Here is a 21,581-nt window from a genome sequence, read left to right on the forward strand (position 1 = left end):
TTATCTGTGTTCCACTTAAATATGCTCCTAGTGGTCATGTGGGGTCAGATTCATCCAGCCCTGTGGAAGTCCACTGACTTCCACTAACATGAATATGGCCCTTGATTATAAAAGAAGGAATCTTGAGCCAGATCTTAATCAGCAAAATGCTTTGGACTTCAATGGAGTTATGCCAATTTACGCCAGCTGAGGATTTAATATGGAAATGGGTTTCCATACGATTCTCCTTTCAATCCTTGCTGTTACCGTTACGTCACAGTCACGATCCCATTCCCCAGGATATTGGATCATCCTTAGACCAAATTTTTCAATTTTAAAGGCACAGACATGGGCTGCATTTGGGATTTGTGTTCCTGATCACTGCAGTAAACAGCTATAGTAGAGCTTTACTGCAGCGTGGTCATCTGCACAGAACTCTACTCTCGGGGTATGTCTACATGGCAATTAAAAGCCTGCAGCTGGCCTGTGCCAGCTAACTTGGGCTCACGTGGTTCCGTCTATGAGGCTGTTTAATTCTGATGCCAACATTTGGGCTCAGGTTACAGCCCAAACTCTGGGACCCTTCCACCTCGCTGGGGCCTAGAGTCTGGCAAACGCATTACCCAGAGAAAACCTTCATGAAAATCTGATGAGACCTAGACCATTTGGGGTGTCCACCAGTCAGCTTCAAATCCAGAAGATAATTTGAAAGGGGAAATCTTTGAACATTCCTAGTGCAGTTTTCCAGCAACACTTATCAAGCAAGCCTATTGAGAATTCAAACCACAAAAAGGAATCCTGAAGGTGAACTGCAGAGCAAAACGAAAATTGAGTGAAGCACTGATTTATGTGCCGAATGACCTCGCTAAGCGGGCTGGCTGTGCAGGAAATTCAGTACAGAACTGCATTTCAACTTTCCAAAAGTCAGTTGTGCTGATTGCCTTATGCAGTCTGCTTAGTGGGAGCTTTCAGCACAGACAGACGTGCTGTAGTATATTTTTATTTTTTACTTTGCTGTTCACCTTTAAAAGAAAAAGCAAGAGAGTCTTTGATGCAGCAACCATTGGATACTCTGTCTGCCAGCTGAGAGATTCAATGCAGAAGTGACTCAGGTAAGCAGGGCCTTCAAGAACAGCTGTAATTATGATGCTGATGTATCAGCTACAAAGCTAAAGCTGTTTCCAGTCTACCTACCATGTTGTACAATCACAGTGACCTCAGCTGTGGACCGCTGTCTTGCTGAGTCTGTAATAGTCAGCTGAAATGTATAATCTCCTTCCTGCATTGCAGATAACTGGAGGTATGGAGTCCGCACTCCCTAGTCATTAGGTAAAACAGAGGATTATAGGAGATGAAGAAAGAAAAAGAAAAAGGTACAAAATGGTCTAAACAATACAACTTAGTATAGTAGCCAACTAACAACAATAAACATTTTGTCTGCTCAAATGTGTCTCAAGGGAAAAATAGATTTAAAAGCAAATTTCAGGTACACTATTCAGACTCGCGTATGCAAACAGCAGTAATTCATTTGTAGTCAAATTTAAATTTCTTATTTTGCTATAATTGCTGATTGTTTTCAAAACAATGGCAATGAACAACAATAATTTCTTGTGGCGCACATGTGACATTTACGTTCATAATTAACAAGTTAAATTATGATCATTATTACAACTTGTTTCATTTCCTTGAGGATATGTCCTTTTATTTAAACACGGCGAAGCTGTTTAAATGTAATATGTGTAAAAAGAACAGCTTCTCTCAGTTAATATGAACGCATAGTTTAACTAAAATGTCAATAAAATGCGAAAACAGATCTGATTGCATTCATATTGGGAAGATAATATAGGTTTGGGTATCTATTTCATATCAGTAAGACATCTTATAACATTATATTGTTTATTGTATATTATTGATATTTTCACTAGAAGACAAAGAAAATATTTAGAATACAGAAGGCCCAAATCCTGGACCCACTGAAGTTAATATCACTAATATCATAATAAGTTATGTCACTGACTTTAGTAGGATCGGATTTGGTCCTAGAGGTAAATTGCCCATCAGGTACTCTCTCATAATGCCCACCACACAATTAATGGTAATCCGATATTTAAATATAAGTGTGTAAAGGGCCCATTATAGCTCACCTCCCAACCACCATGTTAATAAGTGATCATTTGTGGCATCATAACAATGCATACCATAGCAAATTATGATGCAGCACCACCTATGTCTTTGAATAAAGATGTCATTTAAAACTAATCTAAAGTGTAATTTTTATTATGAATTAACCAGAGCTCGTTTCTGTACTAAAAATCAGCTACTGGCAAATGCAACAGTCCTCACATCCTCAGCTTTGTAGCCACGAAGACTATTCCCAGTTCTTGAGCAGAAATTGTAACATGCCCTCGCATTTTAGCATCAGCTAATTGATGAGCCCATTAGACATATTAAGCCAGTGTCCCATTCACACAGGGGAGTTGCTTTGGGCTGTAGTAACTCCCAGAGCTATAGTTACAGGTTGTACAGACACCCAATTTCTCAGACTTAGAGCTTGTCTGCACAGTTTCTGTACCACTGAATCAATTTAGAAATCAATATAGCTAAAAATCAGTGCAACCTTCTATTATGAACAGTTATAGCAGTAGAAAGCTGCTTATATGACTGGGAATAACTCAGTCCATATGAAGGGTTTGTACCAATTTAATTATAATCAGTTTCTAAACTAATATGATTATAGTGATACAAAAACAGTGTAGGCAAGCTCTGAAGCATCCTCATTTTCAACATGGACAAGCCCACGTATCCTACAAAAGTGGCTTCTGTGGTTCAGCTGCTCTGGAAATTAATTAAGTCAACTCACTGCAGAGTTAAGAGCCGTGGCCTTGCAGAGTGCAAAAAGCCCTGGATAATTTTCATTAAAGTGAGTTCTTAAAAGGGAAACAGCCATAAAAATTAATAGAGTAAATTGGCTTAACTTTAATACGACTGTACAATTTTACTGAGAGCGGAAGATACTGTTATGATGAATGTTGAGGGACTGAAGCTGATGGATCTAAAAGCTGTATTCTATTCGTGACAAATGTAATAAGCAGTTAAGCTTATTTTTGGAGTAAGAGAGCTGAAACAATAGGATCCACCACGCAAACGATAGGCCACATGCCAGGCTGGTCAGAAGCTGATCTATGTAGGTGGAGGGGTTTCCCTGGGGACTGAATGCAAACATAGGGGGCTGGGTACTGTTTGGTGAAGCCTCCTCTCTCTGTGGGAAAAGCAGCCAGCAAGGGAAGCACTGGTAATGTGTGTCAGAAACCACAATGGGGATGGAGCAAGACCATGGCTGGAACAGGACTAGGAACAGGGCTGGAGCAAGGCCATGGCTGGAGCAGACTAAGGCAGGTAGGGGAGAGTTCTAAGCCCTGGAGTGACATTGAGCAGACTGAGCTACTGTTCCTCCTGTGAGGCATATATACCTGCCCTGAAAGTCACCAGGCCAGTTCCTGGCTTGTGGACTGGCTGGAGCCTAGCAACGGAATGACTCATTAGTACACAGGGCCGGCTCCAGGCACCAGCGCAGGAAGCAGGTGTTTGGGGCGGCCAATGGAAAGCAGCGGCACGTCCGGTTCTCCGGCGTCAATTCGGCGTCGGGTCCCTCAGTCCCTCTCAGAGGGAAGGACCAGCTGCCAAATTGCCGCTGAAGAATGAAGCGGCACGATAGAGCAGCCGCCGAAGTGCCACCGATCGCGGCTTTATTTTTTTTATTTTTTTCCCCCTCTTCGCCGCTTGGGGTGGCAAAAAAGTTGGAGCCTGCCCTGTCAGTGTATGTGGCTTAATCAGACTCTAGTTCAGGGATGACTTGTCACCTTACAATGTGGCCCTGGAAAAAAGCCAAGTGAGAGTGGGCAGAGTGCTGGCTGGAAAGAGATTTGGAAATGTGAACAAAGAAACTGTCCTCTGATCTGTCCCTACTGTGTTCAGGGAAACAGGACTTTGCATACATTCTTTGTACATAAACAGGATTGTGTCAAAGAAATACCTGACTCCACCATCAATTTCTCCTCCTAATGGAAACAACTTGCAAGACCCTGAATGCTTGAGTCAGAAGGGATAATGCTGCTGTTAACAGCTGGATGCAAGGAGAGAAATTGGGAGCTGGTATTCTGGTTGAACCAAGAGGGAACAAATAATGGAGCTGCTCACAGAAATCAAACATGGCCAAAATAAATTAAAACAACATCTCCAGACTCTAAAAAGAATTTAATACAAGAACTGCATACTTTGCATGAGTCAAAAGGAGTAACAATATGTTTTAAATAACAACTAGCAAATGTGGTGAGTGACAATTTCTAGGTATTTATTTGCTGAAATTAGAAGCAAAGATAAAACAAGAAGTAAGCTTACCTGCATTGCTACTACTTTGCCTTTACTTTTGGGGCTAAGCGACCACTCGTAGCTGACAATCTCATGATCATCACTGCTCTGGTTTCCATTCAGCGTGATGAAGTTTTGGGGCAAAGTTATTGCCTGATTTGGTCCTGTGTTGGCAATGGGTGGGTAATCCACTGGTTTGTTGACTGTCAGAGATGCAATTGTGGAGTTAGCTGCTCCATCTGAATCAATTACTGTTAACCTACAGGAGGAAGGAGGATATTGAAAATCCATTAGTTTGGATTTCTGCCAAGTTCTGAGTTCAGATGCCCATGTTTCTCCTGCAACAGGAGATGGCAAAAATAACACCTAAAACAAAGCAAAGTCAAGGGCACTTTCCCACCCGGATGTAAAGTGTTTCTAATGTGATCAACTGCTACAAAGGAAATCCAGGTCTTAGGTAAATGATGCAGCAACGATTTTCAAACATTGCCTTGCACTATACTGAAAATATACCTGAAATTTTTAAACTCTCCCTGTTCTGGACCACAGGTGAAATTTTGACTCCATTTAAGCCAATGGCAAAGCTCCCATGGACTTCAACAGAGCCAATATTTCATCCCAAGTCCCAAATTCCTAACACTTACTGAGTAAGAACCCAAGGATTTAGCTCCCCATCTAATTCCTGTTAATAACTGAAGAAAAGATTGTTTGAGAAGTTCTGAAATTAGATACCAGACACAGCAGAGGTGAAGTAATTAACGTTCATAGTGTCCTCTTTTTCCTTTGTGGAACTAAAATTATTTACTTTAGTGGGGTTTAGCATCCTCCAAATTTTTTGAAGACAATGTCAATGGAGGCTAAGTCACAATACCAAAACAATGAAGTATAAAGTTATATTACTGCTAACAATAAACAAAATGGAAATCCCATTATACGTTAAATTACGATTGAGATCTAAATCTACAAGTGAATGAAATTCTGAGGTAAAGCTACCTGGTTTAGGCATTTATACCGTGCTCCTCATTGTGGTATCAGAACACATCTTTAACTGAGCTCGGGTGTACCTAATGTACATAACGGAACACTTAGAGGGAGTGCACTTTGAAGCTTTCCACAAAATTGGGCAAAACTAGTATAAAGCGATTCTATCATGAGGGGAAGGATAGTTTTGCAGTGAAAGCAAAAGGACTGGAAGGTAGGCGCTCAGAGTTCTATTCCCAGCTTTGCCACAAATTGCCTTTGTAACCTTAGACAAGTCACTTTAATGTCTCTGTACTTCAGTTTCCCCACCTGTACATGCGTATAATAAATGGTCACCTGACATAGGTCCTTTGAGACTTAATTAATTATTGTATGAAGAGCACTTTAAGATCCTTATTCGGAAGGCATTCTAGAAGCATCCCCAATATGGGCAATGGGTCAATTTCCAGTCTCATTTACACCCCTGAGAATATGGAATAACTCATGAAATCTTTAGAGCAGCTCCAGACTTACATCTGCATAACTGAGAACACAATATGGACCTATATGTCAAAGCAAGTATTAGCACACAAAGCTTGCATAGAGCACCACACTTTACACACATGTACGTGAACTCTAAGTTCCAACCCCGCAATGATGTTCTGTTATGTTATGAAGCAATTTCATAACAATTGATTTTATATTAAATTTAGGGCTCACATTAGCGGGCAAATCACCTGTTGAAGTCCATGACAGTTCTGCCTATAAAGGGAGTGCAAGACAGGGCCCTAAACTAAAAGTTGCTAGAAAATGGAGAGTTTATCATACTGAACAAGCACTCAGAATTACAATGGCAATCTCTGCTGTTGCACAGAAACCTGGATTGGCTCCAGTTTCAGCAGGCTATGCTGGGAGGCAAATGGTAACAGTGAAAAGGCTTTACTGAAGAAGTTAATGATTCTTGCAATATTGACTCACCAGAATGCTTTGCAGTGATGAGTCTCCTAATCTCATTCTGTCTACAGTTAGTTCTAGAGCCTGACTACAACAGCTGACTACATATGGGTACCAAGGACACTTGCCAACGTGTGGAATAAAAAATAATTAAAACAGTCTCTCCTCAATTATAGAAAACATTGGGGCAGGGGGGTGTTGCGTTTCTGACGTATCATTTTGCATAACACCACGCTGCAAAGCAAATTTTGATTTGCTGCAACATGTCAGTCGTGTGAAATCCGTGTAAGTGTTTCTGCATTATCCTACTCTCTCAGATTCTGCAACAAGCTAAACTGAGGGGAATAATTAGCCAAAGACATAGCCCTCTGTTTGAGGAGGCAAACATCACCACAAAGAATATTGTTTTATTATTTGTTTTACCATAGCACCTAAGGGCTCCAGTCATGGACCAGAACCCCAGTGTGCCAGGCACCGTGCAAATAGAACAAAAAGCTGGTTCCTGCTCCGAAGGACATACAAAAAGAAAAAAAATCTTGAATTAAAATCATGATGTGAGACTTGAAACACAGGAGGAGGGAAAGCAGCCCACTTACCGGAAAGTGTAATTTCCGGGAACAAGGTTAGACAAGTGCAAAACAGGCGTGTCAGCTGATGCCTTCTGTTCTCTCAAGGGACCTTTAATTTCCTCCCAGTGGTAGCTCAGTATCTTAGTGTCATCTCTACTTTCTACACCAATTAAAGAAAAATACCAGAGTCCGGTATTAACGCTATGAATATTAAAAACTCTCATACTAAGAAACTTTAATTGGTTTTCTATATTTATCTTTTCAGACATGTTCACACACACATGAATACACAGAGCAATCTCAATTTGCTGACAGGTATTAAACCACAACATCTGACACACAGCAGTATTTCCCTATACTTAGAATATGATAACTCCTGGTTATGTTGAGGTAAATGTTGATTTTTTTAAATGGCAACAAGTGTATAATACAGCAATTACATTTAGAAGGGGGTATAGTTAGATTCCTTATTCCATTTTAAAAGGGGAAAAAAATCATGAAAGGATAAAATATACCAAAGAGACCATAGGTAATTCCACTCCAGCATTTAGGGTAGCTATCTATTTAAACTTCAATCCTGCTTAAAAATTTAAAATATGCGAGTAGTTCCATTAGCTTTTGTGTGTTCAATGGGACTACTTGTGCATGTAAAGTTAAGCAAGTGTGGAAGTGTTTGCATGTTTGGGGCCCAAGGGTTGGTGATTAAATAACACCAATAAAAACAGAAAGAACAGTTCAGATGATGATGAAGAATAAGAGTGATATTCAACACAAAGCAGAAGGAGCAAAGGCAGGCAGGAGCCTTCAGAAAGCTTAACTCAATATGGAGCTGTGAAGAGTAAGAGCAGCTAGAAAAGCGGTTGTAGAAGAGGTCTCAGCATCCCCTATGTCACATGGAGAGATTTCCATACTGGCCCTGAACAGATTGCCATGACGGATGACAACAGGAACTGGAGGAAGGACAGGCTATGAGATTAGCATGTCTGTGGGTCCAATGGCCCCCAACACACTGCTTAAGTGGAGAAGCAGCTGAGGGGGCTGCACCCTGGCCCCAAATTGGAGGATGCATTTCATCTTCCCAACCTCCCCATGCAACTTGGATTATGTGAAGTCTGATTGCCTGAGCTTTCTGTGGGTGAAGAGAGCAGAAGGAAAGAAAAAGGGTGAGAGCTCAAGAGTGGATTATTCCATAACGAACTTCATTCAGCCTCACATCTTATATGTTCAGCCTGATTATCTCCTGCCACGCACCTTGTTTAGTCATATATGCCCTGATTCAGCAAGGTACTTAAACACATGCCTAACTTTAACCACATGAGTAGTTCCATCGACTTCAGTGGGACCACTCACATGCTTGAAGTTGGGCATGTCTTAAGTACCTAGGTGAATCAGGAGCTTATCCCTGTGCAAAGTGAATGTAAAACACTACCACCAGTAAGAGTGAATGAATGCTGACTTGATAGCATTCCCCACTCACATTCCCAGGCATAAATGACTGCAAAGTGGTGGAGAATTAAGGCCAAAATCTATGCCCATGTTGCTTTCCACTTGAAAATGGATCTAGAGAGCGAAGCTTTCATATTTTTAAAAAATAAAAGGTAAACAAAAACTAGAACAGAAACAATGGGGCTCAAATTTCCTGACAAACATCATAACCAAGTGTCATTTCATCAGCAGGACAGAGATAGAGGATGTAATGTTATAAACATATAGTACCGAGGCTCTTATATGATATGTTGGAGATGGTGGTAATAAATTAAATTTACCATCCATAAGAAACAACAACATTACAATTCTATATAAGGATCATAGCATAAAAACAAAGAGTTGCCCAGTACATACGACTGCCATCAATGAAGGTAGAAGTTGTAGGCAAAGACACCTCCTGTGCGTTGGGGGAAGCAACTGCTACGGGTGGTTGGTTTACTCTGACTGCTGTGTGAAAAAGAGGAACAGAAAACTACGTTTAAAGAAGACCTGTGCATAGAACTCTGTTCTGCTGAGATTGCTATCTGCCAAATCTATAGGCAAATCAACATCCAATCAGTGAGCAGGAAGATTAATGCTTAGGCAGTGGGGAAAATAATGGAGGTTTTGTGTGAAATCAGATAGAAACTTTGCACCTAACAATCTATTATTTTCTATGAGGAGAAGCTAAAGATCAGCACTTAAAATGGTGTTTTCTTAAAGAACTATGAGCTAGATAATTAAACAGGAGAAAGCCGCTCAGCTTTGCTCAATATATTGTCTAACACTACCAGAAAATTGATTTCCTGCAAATTTTGAGAGTCGCAATGCAGTTTGCTGGATACATGAAGTAACCCACGCAGTTTTGGAGCCATATTGCAGGTCTGTAAAACAACAGTCCCTCTAACCTTAAATTTAGGAGCCGGACTGCGAGTGATTAAGGAGAAAGAATGATATGCTCATATACCACTACTGGTCCAGATCCTTAGCCCAGGCCAAGTCCCCTGTGTGCCACTCTAGCAACACAAAGTGGATTTAAGGCCACCCCATTGGAGTATCCAGGAATTCCCTTGATGTAGAGGAATGCCCTAGGGACATAAAGCTAGCACAGGCAGCTCTAGAATACCTGCTGTACCTTCTGGGGCGCTGTAGGGCAGAGCAGGGGAAAGGATGTTATGTCAGAGTGCACTGTGCTCCAGCAGTCCTTCGCTGGAGACTGTTCCAAATGGCCTAAGTTAGATCAGTGCTGTGGCTGCTTTAACTTGTGGAAGGGGCCAGTTCAGCCCCCCAACAGCCTTCAGTGGCTCACTATTGGGGGGCGAGAGGGGGAAACGGGGTCTACAGGGAGACAGACAGGTGAAATAATGCCCCTCCCCATAGGTGCACGGAGCTCTGGAACAGCTTGGGATTCTGCACACTGCACTTAATTCAATTTAGAAAAAAAGTTCCCTGAAGAAATGTGTGGGACTGAATACAAATGTGTGTGTGGGGTTAGGAGACTACTTATTCTTTTAACCCACTAACGAAGCTTTAAAAAAAAAAAAAAAAAGTGGTAAATGAGCCCTTGTGTTGAAAAATTTAGTTACTATTCTGGCAAACTGATTTACCTGGTTTGACAGTGACATTTACAAATCCTTCTCCAAATGCGTTTTCACCAGAAACGGTCACTTTGAAGGCATAGAGGCCTACTGACAGCTGAAGCATAGAAAAGAGTGTTTCCAGTTACAGGCAGGAATTTCACAGAGATCTGAACATTTAAAGATTTGCCCGTCAGACTGTAAATAAGTGACTTGAAATCCAGGCCTCCATCTATAAAGGCATGCACAAAGTGTGCTGGTCATAGAGTAACCAGATAGCAAGCGTGAAAAATCGGGATGGGGGTGGGAGGGTTATCAGAAAAAGCCCCAAATATCAGGACTGTCCCTATAAAATTGGGACATCTGGTCACCCTACCTGGTCATTGCCCAGTGGTGGGGATTGAGAAGGAGCCACTTAAGACACATTTACTTTCCCCTAAAAAGCAGTTCTCAAACAGGGGTCCGAGGTCCCCTGGGGGGCAGTGAGCAAATTTCAAGGGGTCCAACATGCAGCGCCAGCATTAGACTCTCTGGGGTCCAGGGCAGAAAGCCAAAGCCCCGCCATCCGGGGCTGAAGCCAAAGCCTGAGCAATTTAGCTTCACAGGGCCCCTTGTTGTGTGGGGTCCAGGGCAGTTGCCCTGCTTGCTACTTCCTAATGCTGGCCCTGGCTTTGATATACAGAAAACCAGTTGTTGTGGCAGAGGTGGGCCGTGGTGTTTTTAATAGCATGTTGGGGGGGCCTCAGAAAGAAAAAGATTGAGAACCCCTGCCCTAAAAGATCATCAGACTCCGCTGAAAAACTTTATATGCCTAGTGAAGACTCTGACATGGGCAGAGGAAACACGGGAGCCTTAACAGTCAGTAAAACAAGAATAAACTTCTCTGGGATGCATAACATATAAATTAGAAGGACAGGACGGTCCCATTTCACTCTAACGCTATAGCTCACCAACTTTTTCTTTCTGTTGAGGAATGTTAGGCCAGATCCTCAGCTGATGTAAACTGAACATGTAACAGCTCCACGGTCTTCAGCAGAGCTCTGCTGAGTCACATTAGCTGAGGATGTAGCTTTTTGGATAGCAGTTAGAATTGATTTATAAACCAACAATCCTTAAGCCAATCTGATAACATGCTGAGGGAAGCACAACTGAAGTACTCATACCACATCAAAGATGCCTCCAATGCAGACTGAAAAAATCTCATGCAGCGGTTATGAGAGTGAAAACAATGAGGAGTCCTTGTGGCACCTTAGAGGCTAACAAATTTATTTGGGCATAAGCTTTCGTGGACTAGAACCCACTTCATCAGATGCATGGCGTGGAAAATACGGAGCAGGTATAAATACATGAGAAGATGTGAGTTGCCTTACCAAGTGTGAGGTCAGTCTAACGAGCCAATTCAGTTAAAAGGAGGAAAAATATCTTTTGAAGTGGTAATGAGAGTAGCTCATTTCAGACAGTTGACAAGAAGGTAGGAGTAATAGTAGGGGAAATTAGTATTGGGGAAATTAGGTTTAGGTTTTGTAATGACCCAATCTCGCTTACTTGAGAGAGTTTCAGTGTCCGTGTATGCTTCCGCTCCATTTCACCCTCATAGTCAGCAGGGTGACTGATCAAGCTCCACTCATAGCTGTAGGCTGTTTCTGGGAGTGAAAAATGGTACAGTACTTATTAGCCTTGCCTTCAATTTAAACAACTATACAGACACATGGGGAAACAATGAAATGAGGTTGAATGTCTACAATGCAAAATAATATAGTCAGAAACAATGACTTAATAAAAACATAAGAACAACTATACGGGGTCAGACCAATGGTCCACTTAGCTCAGTATTCTGTCTTCAGACCGTGGCCGATGCCGGAAGCTTCAGAGACAGTGAACAGAACAGGGCAATTATTGAGAGATCCATCCACGGTCATCAAGTCCCAGCTTCTGGCACTCAGAAGCACAGGGATACCCAGAGCATGGGGTTGCGTCCCGGACCATCTTAGCTAATAGCCATCGATTGACCTATCCCCCATGAACTTATCTAATTCTTTTTTGAACTCAGTTATACTTTTGGACTTCACAACATCCCCTGGCACCGAGTTTCACAGGTTGACTGCATGTTTTGTGAAGGAGTACTTCCTTTTGTTTTAAACCTGTTGCATATTAATTTCATTGGGTGACCCCTGGTTCTTGTGTTATGTGAAGGGCGTAAATAGCACTTTTCTATTCACTTTCTCCACACCATTCCTGATTTTATAGACCTCTCCCATATCCCCCTTTAGTCGTCTTTTTCTAAGCTGACCAGTCCCAGTCTTTTTTAATCTCTCCTCATATGGAAACTGTTCCATACCCTGATCGATTTTGTTGCCCTTTTCTGTACTTTTTCCAATTCTAATATATCTTTTTTGAAATGGGATGAACAGAACTGCACTCAGTATTCAAGATGTGGGTGTACCATGGATTTATAGTGTGGCATTATAATATTGTCTGCCTTATTATCTAGCCCTTTCCTAATGGTTCCCAACATTGTTCGCTTTTTTGACTCCTGCTGCACATTCAGCAAATGATTTCAGAGAACTATCCACAATAACTCCAAGATGTGTTTCTTGAATGGCAATAGCTAATTTAGATCCCATCATTTTGTATGGATAGTTAGGATTATGTTTTCCAATGTGCATTACCTTGCATTTATCAACATTGGGCAGAAAAATGGCAGATGAAATTCAGTCACCAAGTCTTGTGAGATCCCTTTGTAATTCTTTACAGTCAGCTTTGGGCTTAACTATCCTCGGTAATTTGTATCATCCGCAAACTTTGACACCTCACTCTTACACCTTTTTCCAAATCATTTATGAATATGTTGAACAGCACCGGTACCAGCTCAAATCCTTCTGGGACCCTGCTATTTACCTCTCTCCCCTGTGAAAACTTCTGATGTTTGAGTCTGATCTGAATCATTGCTCCATACATCCGAAGATGCATTGTTGCATCCGAAGAAGTGGGTTGTAGCCCACGAAAGCTTATGCTCTAATAAATTTGTTAGTCTCTAAGGTGCCACAAGTACTCCTGTTCTTTTTGCTCCATACAGTACGTGTCAAGCTGCTGCAACATGCTGTAACTCAGTGATATGAACGGTGGTGGGGGAAGAGGGATGCAAATTAAGGGATTCTGCAGGTATTTTAGCATGAGTACTTACTCTCCTCATGGTCACTGACACCAGCTCCTGAACTGTCCTGGTGCTAAACACTCATGCACAAAGATTTCATTCTTTGCACCAGGAGCCGACAGTATTAAGAAAAGTTCAGTTTAGTGTTCTCAGCCTAAATTTGTTTCCAGCAGATAGTGTAAGTGGACATATTAGTCCAGATCCTCCCTAGTGTAAATCAGTGTAGCTCCAGAGGAGGAGATGGTTAATTAATCTGCATGCTCAACACAAAAACCACACCCACTAATCAGAGTCATAAACGTTAAGGTCAGATGGGACCATTATGATCATCTAGTCTGACCTCCTGCATAACGCAGGCCACAGAATCTCACCCACCCACTCCTGTAACAAACCCCAATAGCTCAGACATAGGCTAGAAGTCCTCAAATCATGGTTTAAAGACTTCAAGGTGCAGAGAATCCTCCAGCAAGTGACCCATGCTCCACGCTGCAGAGGAAGGCGAAAAACCCCCAGGGCCTCTGCCAATCTGACCTGGAGGAAAATTCCTTCCCGACCCCAAATATGGCAATCAGCTAAACCCTGAGCACGTGGGCAAGACTCACCAGCCAGACACCCAAGAAAGAATTCTCTGTAATAACTCAGATCCCACCCCACCTAACATCTCATCAGGCATATTTACCGCTAATAGTCAAAGATCAATTAATTGCCAAAATTAGGCTATCCCATCATACCATCCTCTCCATAAACTTATCAAGCTTAGTCTTGAAGCCAGATATGTCTTTTGCCCCCACTGCTCCCCTTGGAAGGCTGTTCCAGAACTTCACTCCTCTGATGGTTAGAAACCTTTGTCTAATTTCAAGTCTAAACTTCCTGATGGCAGGTTTATATCCATTTGTTCTTGTGTCCACATTGGTACTGAGCTTAAATAATTCCTCTCCCTCCCTGGTATTTATCCCGCTGATATATTTATAGAGAGCAATCACATCTCCCCTCAGCCTTCTTTTGGTTAGGCTAAACAAGCCAAGCTCTTTGAGTCTCCTTTCATAAGACAGGTTTTCCATTCCTCCATTAATCTCTAAAAACCCCTTTGAAATGCCCCTCCGCGGCTGGTGCCACAGAGAACTGCCTCCGCAGATTAGAAGGGAAAGTTCTGTCCTCTAGATCCCCTCCTAGCTGTGGCTGTACGTACAGCCTCAGCGCCAAACTGTGTTGATGTATCAATATTTTATGTCTCCTTGTTTGAAAAGATTGTTAAATTCACCTGTTGGGGGTGGTGGCACAACAAAGGCATTCAGTTCAACTTCGTTTTTTGGTAGAGTCACCTGTAAGTTATCTCCAGCTGACACCACGAGTTCTTTTACTGGATCTGAAGAAGATAAAAGCATTGCATTTTTAAAAACAGAATAAGGGGAAATTGATTTGAAAAAGAAATTGTAATAGGGATTGCATATTTATTGTACATCATGTGACAACTTTCTGGGGAAAGATGGGGAAGAGTTACATTTTCTTGATAAATCTGATTACGGATTAATCTTCTCTCACCAGCCTACACTTGAGAATGGCTCCCCCTGAAGCTGAAATCAGAATTAACTCATTTTTGTTTTAAATCGATGTTTGTGATTTTTCCAGTATACCATGTATATTCATTTTGCTTTGAACACATAAAAATCATAATTCCCCCCCCCCGCCCAGTACCAATGTGTTTTTCCTTAATAAAAGTATGGAAATTTGGGACACTAAAAAGGTAACAGTGGTGAATTAGACAGGACATGTATGAGAACCTGAGCATGGCTGCATTCAATCTATATGTAGTTTTTCCTCAAGTTTCCCAGTCACTAGCTTTCCATTTCCATCAGATGCCTATAGAGGGAACATACGCAGCAAACTAAGGGCCACATTTTGGCTAACCCTGTAAATGTGCACTACAGAAAGAAGAGAGTAAAGGAAGCCTCCAAACCCCCTATACATGATGCTTCCAGAATACAGATCAGGAACTAGGTAGCAAATTAAGAAGCAGTCTAAATCTCGAGAGGCATAGCCAGGCAAACTCGGGAGAAGTCAGTTCCTGCAGACCTGCTAGTACCTGGAGGTCAGTGCTGACTCTTTTTACAGGTAAGTGCTACTGCTGCATGCACTCTCCCTAGCATGCCCTGAGGCACTCTTTTTCCTGCAGGATGCCTCTGATTGCATCTGCTCTGCCTCTATAGCTCTACACAGACCACCAAACCCAACTGTGTCTGTTGTGCTTAAAGGCACAATTCAGCCCTAAATTCAATCAAATGTGTTCTTGAGTCATCAGTCAAACTCCTCTCAGTGATTCTAATAACAAGCTTCTGAACAGTTTCTAATGCTTCTTGGAAGCATTCCAAAGAAATCACAACCAGCCGAGTCAGAACTAAAAGAGATTACACCAAATAAAGTAACACAACAATACTTACTAATGCAATAGGAGCTCGCTTTTCCACCAACTGTGTACTTTTTACAGGTTGGCATGATGCCGCAATTGACATGATTAATAGGTTATTCATAGCATCACATTTTCAACGTCCATGAAAATAGCAGGAGAACATGGAAAAACACAGCTTGGCTAAAAGGTGACCGTATGCTTTGCATCTTATTTCATGCTGCCCTCCCACTAGGAACAGTCTTCCACTTCTTGGCCACAAAGAGTTCTTCCTCTCTTCCTTCAAACCACTCTTCCATCTACAAGGTCCACAGATCCTTTAACCAATGGGATTTGCATAGCAGTGCACTTTCAGGCAGGGTTCAGTCAAACAGAACTATCTATACCCAGGGTTTTATAATCCTTCCCCACTACTCAGAGACCGCAGCCTGGAGCACCCTGCTACCAGAGGCTGCATTTGCTGATGCCCAAATGTCGTTTGTAAATTTTGAGCAGGTATGCCCAGCAGATCTCATCATCTGGTGCAGAAGATCTCTCAGCCCAGGAAGCTGCTACCACTCTGAGCAAGTGGGCTTTGATGCTGGTTGCTGGAGATGTTCTTGTCTGAAAGGCTTCATATATGCACTATCCCAACCATCTTGAAATAGTAGATTTTGATGCTCTCTTTTCTTTGGATGATAGAGAGCAGATCAAGCACTGAACTTGCAAAAGGCCTGTATGCAATTGATTTAGAGCTGAGGTCTCCACGAGCATCCACTGTATACCAGAGCTTCTCTCTTGGGTGGACAGGATCACAATTTCTTCAGTTCTGAAAAACTGAGTTAGTTTTTGGGATACAGGCTGGGTCTTTTTGAAAACCACCTTTTCATTGTAGAATGTGCTATACTGCTTCTCAATAGGTGAAGCCCCAGACTCTACACTCTCTGGGTGGAGGTGATGTCCATCAGGAAGGCATCCTTGGTGGAGAGGAAATACAGGGATACCTTCCTGATGGGTTAAAAGGAATGCAGAGTCAGTGCGTTAAGAACCACATTGTGGTTCCATGTCAGCACTTGATTAATCTTAAAAGGATGAAGTAAAGATGCAGCTCTGAGGAAACACTAGGGGGAGGGAGGTTCAGTGCTACTTGCCCCTTGACTTCTCCCAAGTCCCATTTTGAGTCCTCTTCAGCCCTCTCCCTCCCTTGGATGCTACTGAGGAGAGGCAGGAGGGAGCAGGGAAAAAGCTGCCTGGCCTGTGGTTGAAGCCACACACCATTGCCTGAGGTGGGGCTCATCCCATTGCTCAGGAGGCCCCTTTGTAGCTTTTTTTCCTTTGTCATGGTAAGGGAGACTGACACCTGCTTCAGGGTCCTGCGCTCCTGCGGGTTTGGGTCCAGGCTGGCTACTCTTGGCTCAAGAGAGAAATTCTGCAAAAATCCCTGCCCTGATGGCTCTACTGAGATGTGCAGGGCTCTTCTGCCAGGCACTCCCATGAGCAGAGTGGAGCAAACAGCACACATTCAGGCTTTCACCTTCTTCCTGGTCTCCTCCATGCTGAATTCAAGTTTTGCCCTCTAACAGTTGAGTAAAACACTGACTTTTGGAAATATATTTGCATACCGACATCATCATCGTCATCTCCATAGCAGGTAGGGAGTAAATGTCTACACTGCATATTAAGCCTGGGCTCTGACTCAGGTTTGAGTCCAAGCCCCACTGCTGCCCACAAGCAAACCAATCTGACTCAGGTCAGCAAACACTCAGGACTGGGTCCTAGGGCACTGCTGGGGAGTGGGTCAGAGCCCAAGTACCGTTGTGACTTGGGTCCAAGCCTGTCGTTTTGCAGCGTGGATGCAGCTCAAGCCACATACCCGAGTCAGAAGGGCTGAGTAGTGCAGTATGGACGTGATAACATGGCTGTGAGACCTGGTTCCAGCAACTGTAAGCCCAGGCTTACAATGCAATGTGGACAATGAAGTGTGGACTTGGAAACACTTTGTCCACAAGTCTGGGTCTCCCAGGACCTGGCTCAGAGTGCAGTGTAGATATACCCAGAGTGAGAAAGCTTTAATCAAACAGGGCCAGGCTTGCAGCACGCTGTAAAAGTAGCGAGACTCTAAATTAGCCTGCTCGCCTCTGGAGGCTCATTTCACAGCCAGTCCTTCTCAACTGAGAGCGCCTTCTAAGCATTTCCATACTATCCATTGCCAAAGATAAACCAATGAACTCTGGCTTTCAGGGTTTTTTTTCCATGCAACCTGTGTCACCATCTTAAAGTGCTGATAAGCTGTGTTTTGGTAAAAACCTGCACTGCCCCATTGAAGTTGGTAATCAGAAATGACTGGAGCCACCAGCATGGCGCTCAGTGTCAGCACTGTCTGGGCATCAGAGTAGGGCTATTTGCCTTAGGAGGAGTCAACAGTTCTCATTTTATTTTCAAAAGTTCTGCCTTGAAGAAAAAAAGTTACCTGCTTTGGCAGCAGTGGTGGGAGATGGGACCTGCTGCATGACAGTGGCCTGAGAGATGACAGAACTAGCTGGAAGTGGTGTGATCCCATCTTGTGTCAGACTCCAGGGGGCTGTTGTTGGGATTTGAGTTCTCTCTGCAATAGCTTGGGTAGATTCCAGATTGTCTGAAGGAGGATTATGGGAAGGTGTTAGAACCTATAAGGGGAACAGTAAGGGTAAAATTATTATGAATAAATCATTTTTCCTATTCAGATATACATTATTTATAATGCATAAACTGAGCCCAGCAATGTGTGTCATTGGGATATCCTGACCATGAAGAAAAAAACATTACCAGTGAAGGCCCACATTCTCCCAGCATATTTTTAAGAAACTGCTTTCAACCTCAACAGGAGTTTCCACATGCAGAACAATTCAAGGATATGGCTATTAACAAATAGTTTGTCACATTCACTTGTGTCTAGTCTTAAATTAAGACTAAGCTTTTCAGGGCAGGGGGTACGTCCACTTTTGTGGGTAACGATCCTTATCTACTGATAAGTACCTGAACACTGACCTTCTAGGGTTAAAAGCAGTGTTTCCTGTAACCTTTAATGTCCGTTAATAATACTTAGCATTTATATGGTGCTTTACATATTCAAAGCACTACACAACTAATAATAAATCACCACAACACACCAAGGACATAGGAAAGTATTAGTATATCCATTACACTGACTTATTTTATTGAACAGAGGCCGGGACTTGAAATAACTTGGGCAAGGCCACACACTGACGTAGTGCCATGGCCTGGATTCAAACGCAGGAATTTCTGAGTCCCCACCCTGTGCATACTCCCCTAGACCGCATTGCCTTAGTGCACATTAGAATGAATGTGGCATGTGGAGCTGTTAAAGGAAGATGCATTCTGAAGGCCAGAAAGCCAGAATACCACACAGACACATTGTAACCCAGATCCATGTCGACAAGTCTGAAAGTTTAAACTGGAATCCCTATACCCAACTACCAGAAGCTTTACTCCTCACTGTCTGATAGCTATCCGAGTGCCTTCCCTTAATCTAAGTCGCATTGCATTGCAATTACGTTAGCCAGGAGAAGGGCTGTTTGTTTGTAAAGAGCACAGTCTTTTCTTATACTGTCACATGATAGTAGTGGACAATGAACCACTGATTTCCTCTGGGGATACTATACTAATCTATTTTGATTTGAAAAGGGCCTACAAAGCAGAACATTATGGTGCACACTTCACTACTACTTCTGGGATCTTGAGGCAGCCCTACCTCTTTCCCCAGGTTGTCACTGGCTTGTACAGGTGGTTGTCTAGCTGCTTCGCTTTCAGTGGACTCCACTGGGAATGGTGTCATCTCAGCAAGAGATGGCAGCTTCTCCTTGGCGTGTTCAATAGGAACAGAGTTTGAATTGGACCCACTTTTAGTCATGAGATTTTCCAGTCTACTGCCTTCCCTCTGCTTTTCAGCCAAATCCTCATGGTCATCTTCGGTATCAGCTACTGTAGAGTTGAAGCCATTTTCACTGGCCACCATGAGGCCCCAGTCCGTGTAATCCGTGCTCTCTTTCTGTTTGTGCTTGATGCTCAGCTGAAAGGGGTCCTGTTCCAAGTCCCTGTAGTCATCAGTGTATTCAGGTATCTCCTCAAAGCTGTGGTCTTTACTCAGAAAAGACAGCTCCTTCAGGTTACTCACTTCCTCAGAGGGCTCACCCTGTAGTCCCACAGAGTGAACCATATTTGGCAGCACCTGTCCATACCCTAGCAGTGCACCTGGCCTCTGAGAAGGCCTAAGTACAAACGTAAGGTAAGACTTCACTGTTTCAATTTTCTTGGGTTCACAATTTTCTTTATGCTGGCAGTTCACAATGTAGCAGCGCCGTTCAAACATCCAGGACAAGTCACAACCCGAAAGATCGCAGCAAGCCGCTGTGCAGTCTGACATCGACATGGCATGGGGAACTCTCATGATTTTAGTGGTGTCTAAATTAGGAGATATCACTGCGTCCGAGTACGTGGCTCCTTCCGTGCACTGCTCACAGAAATACCCTGAAACAACATACGCTGACCTTAGGCAGAGAACTACAATCACACAGCTGTATAAGTTACCATCTTGCCTTGGAGGGACTTTTCATACAAGGGCAAAAATGTAAACCATATTAAGATTAATTATAAATCCTTTTACCATGCACAAATTTTGCCATTATTTTTCTTACAAGGTTTGCTAATTCTTGAAGATATGTGTGTGAATTAAGAGTAATATTTTACACTCAGCTAGCATTTCTCATCCGATGGTCTCAAAGCTTCTTACAAAGTATCTCTTATCCCATTTTACAAATACAGATGCTAGGCAAAGAAGTTACATGACTCACCGAACATCCTACAGCAAGCTAGTAGCTGAGCAGGGAACATAAGAACCCTGATGGCACAACATACATGTTGTGACACTAGTAGACCAGATGCCAGCTTTTGCCAAGGCTGTAGTCATCGGCTGAGCACTGACAAATTCAGAGCTGGAAACCAGACCAGCTCACATGTATGTTAGTATTGTTCAAGACAGGTGTTAGATTTGTAAGATGTGTTCAGTCTTTAGGAGATATAAAATGCTTGTAAGTTGCTGTCTGCATTAATTTTATTTGTAATGTCTGTATCCCATGCTATACGACAGCATGTAACTTTTGCTTTATAACTGTAAAAATGCCTGCTCTGAACTTGTGAACCCAGGCAGAAGGAGTGGTTCACCCGCCCATCAAGGAGGACTATCAAAACTAAGTGGGCCATTGTGAAACATCACCATACAAAGGCTGGATTAATGGCCCTCTCACACCTGGGAAGGTGCTACGTGCAAGGAAGCTCGTCCCATTAGCTTGAATTCTGGAAGAAGGAAATAGAGAACTTCCGTCGACGTGCACGGGCTGAAATTATGGAAAAACAGCATCACTTGCCCCATAACCTCAGCCGTGCTGAACACAATGCCAGCAACAGCCTCAGGAACAACTCTGACATCATAATCAAAAAGGCTGACAAAGGAGGTGCTGTCGTCATCATGAATAAGTTGGAATATGAACAAGAGGCCGCTAGGCAGCTCTCTAACACCACATTCTACAGGCCATTATCCTCTGATCCCACTGAGGATTACCAAAAGAAACTACACCATCTGCTCAAGAAACTCCCTGAAAGAGCACAGGAACAGATCCGTAGAGACACATGCCTAGAATCCTGACCAGGGGTATTCTATTTGCTACCCAAGATCCATAAACCTGGAAATCCTGGACGCCCCATCATGTCAGGCATTGGCACCCTAACGGTAGGACTGTCTGGCTATGTGGACTCTCTCCTCAGGCCCTATGCTACCAGCACTCCTAGCTATCTTTGAGACACCACCGACTTCCTGAGGAAACTACAATCCATCGGTGATCTTCCAGAAAACACCATCCTAGCCACTATGGATGTAGAAGCCCTCTACACCAACATTCCACATAAAGTGTTGACAGGTTACTACAACTCCTCCTCCTGGGAGAATTCTGCACCAAAAAATTAAAAGTTCTGTACATGATATTTTAGAATTCTGCATATTTTATTTGCCAATATAATCATGCCAGTTTCAATTTTGGTAATTTATTTCCAAATACCAGTCAGCAAGTATGTCTGTAACAATACAGACAACCAAAAAAGATTCAGGAAATGGTTTT

The 21,581-nt window shown here is 42.8% G+C and overlaps 1 protein-coding gene across 4 annotated transcripts in view; it reads right to left on the reverse strand.

The window, feature by feature from the left end:
* The window catches only part of KIAA0319 (KIAA0319 ortholog), a 41,005-nt gene extending 21,066 nt beyond the window's left edge, over positions 1–19,939 (reverse strand). For all 4 annotated transcript variants that reach the window (XM_029913907.1, XM_029913905.1, XM_029913904.1 and 1 more), the window contains exons 1-9: positions 19,163–19,939; positions 17,882–18,077; positions 14,290–14,394; positions 11,420–11,517; positions 9,905–9,992; positions 8,673–8,765; positions 6,858–6,990; positions 4,378–4,606; positions 1,174–1,297 (exon numbers count right to left, since the gene is read on the reverse strand). In XM_029913907.1, the coding sequence (XP_029769767.1) occupies positions 1,174–1,297; positions 4,378–4,606; positions 6,858–6,990; positions 8,673–8,765; positions 9,905–9,992; positions 11,420–11,517; positions 14,290–14,394; positions 17,882–18,077; positions 19,163–19,858 (1,762 nt within the window). In that variant the 5' untranslated portion in view covers positions 19,859–19,939. The remainder of the gene's footprint in view (positions 1–1,173; positions 1,298–4,377; positions 4,607–6,857; positions 6,991–8,672; positions 8,766–9,904; positions 9,993–11,419; positions 11,518–14,289; positions 14,395–17,881; positions 18,078–19,162) is intronic.
* Between the last annotated feature and the right edge of the window lie 1,642 nt (positions 19,940–21,581).

This window comes from Terrapene carolina, unplaced genomic scaffold (genome assembly GCF_002925995.2).
Source record: "Terrapene carolina triunguis isolate 2854851 unplaced genomic scaffold, T_m_triunguis-2.0 Scaffold58, whole genome shotgun sequence".
NCBI classification, from domain to species: domain Eukaryota; kingdom Metazoa; phylum Chordata; order Testudines; family Emydidae; genus Terrapene; species Terrapene triunguis.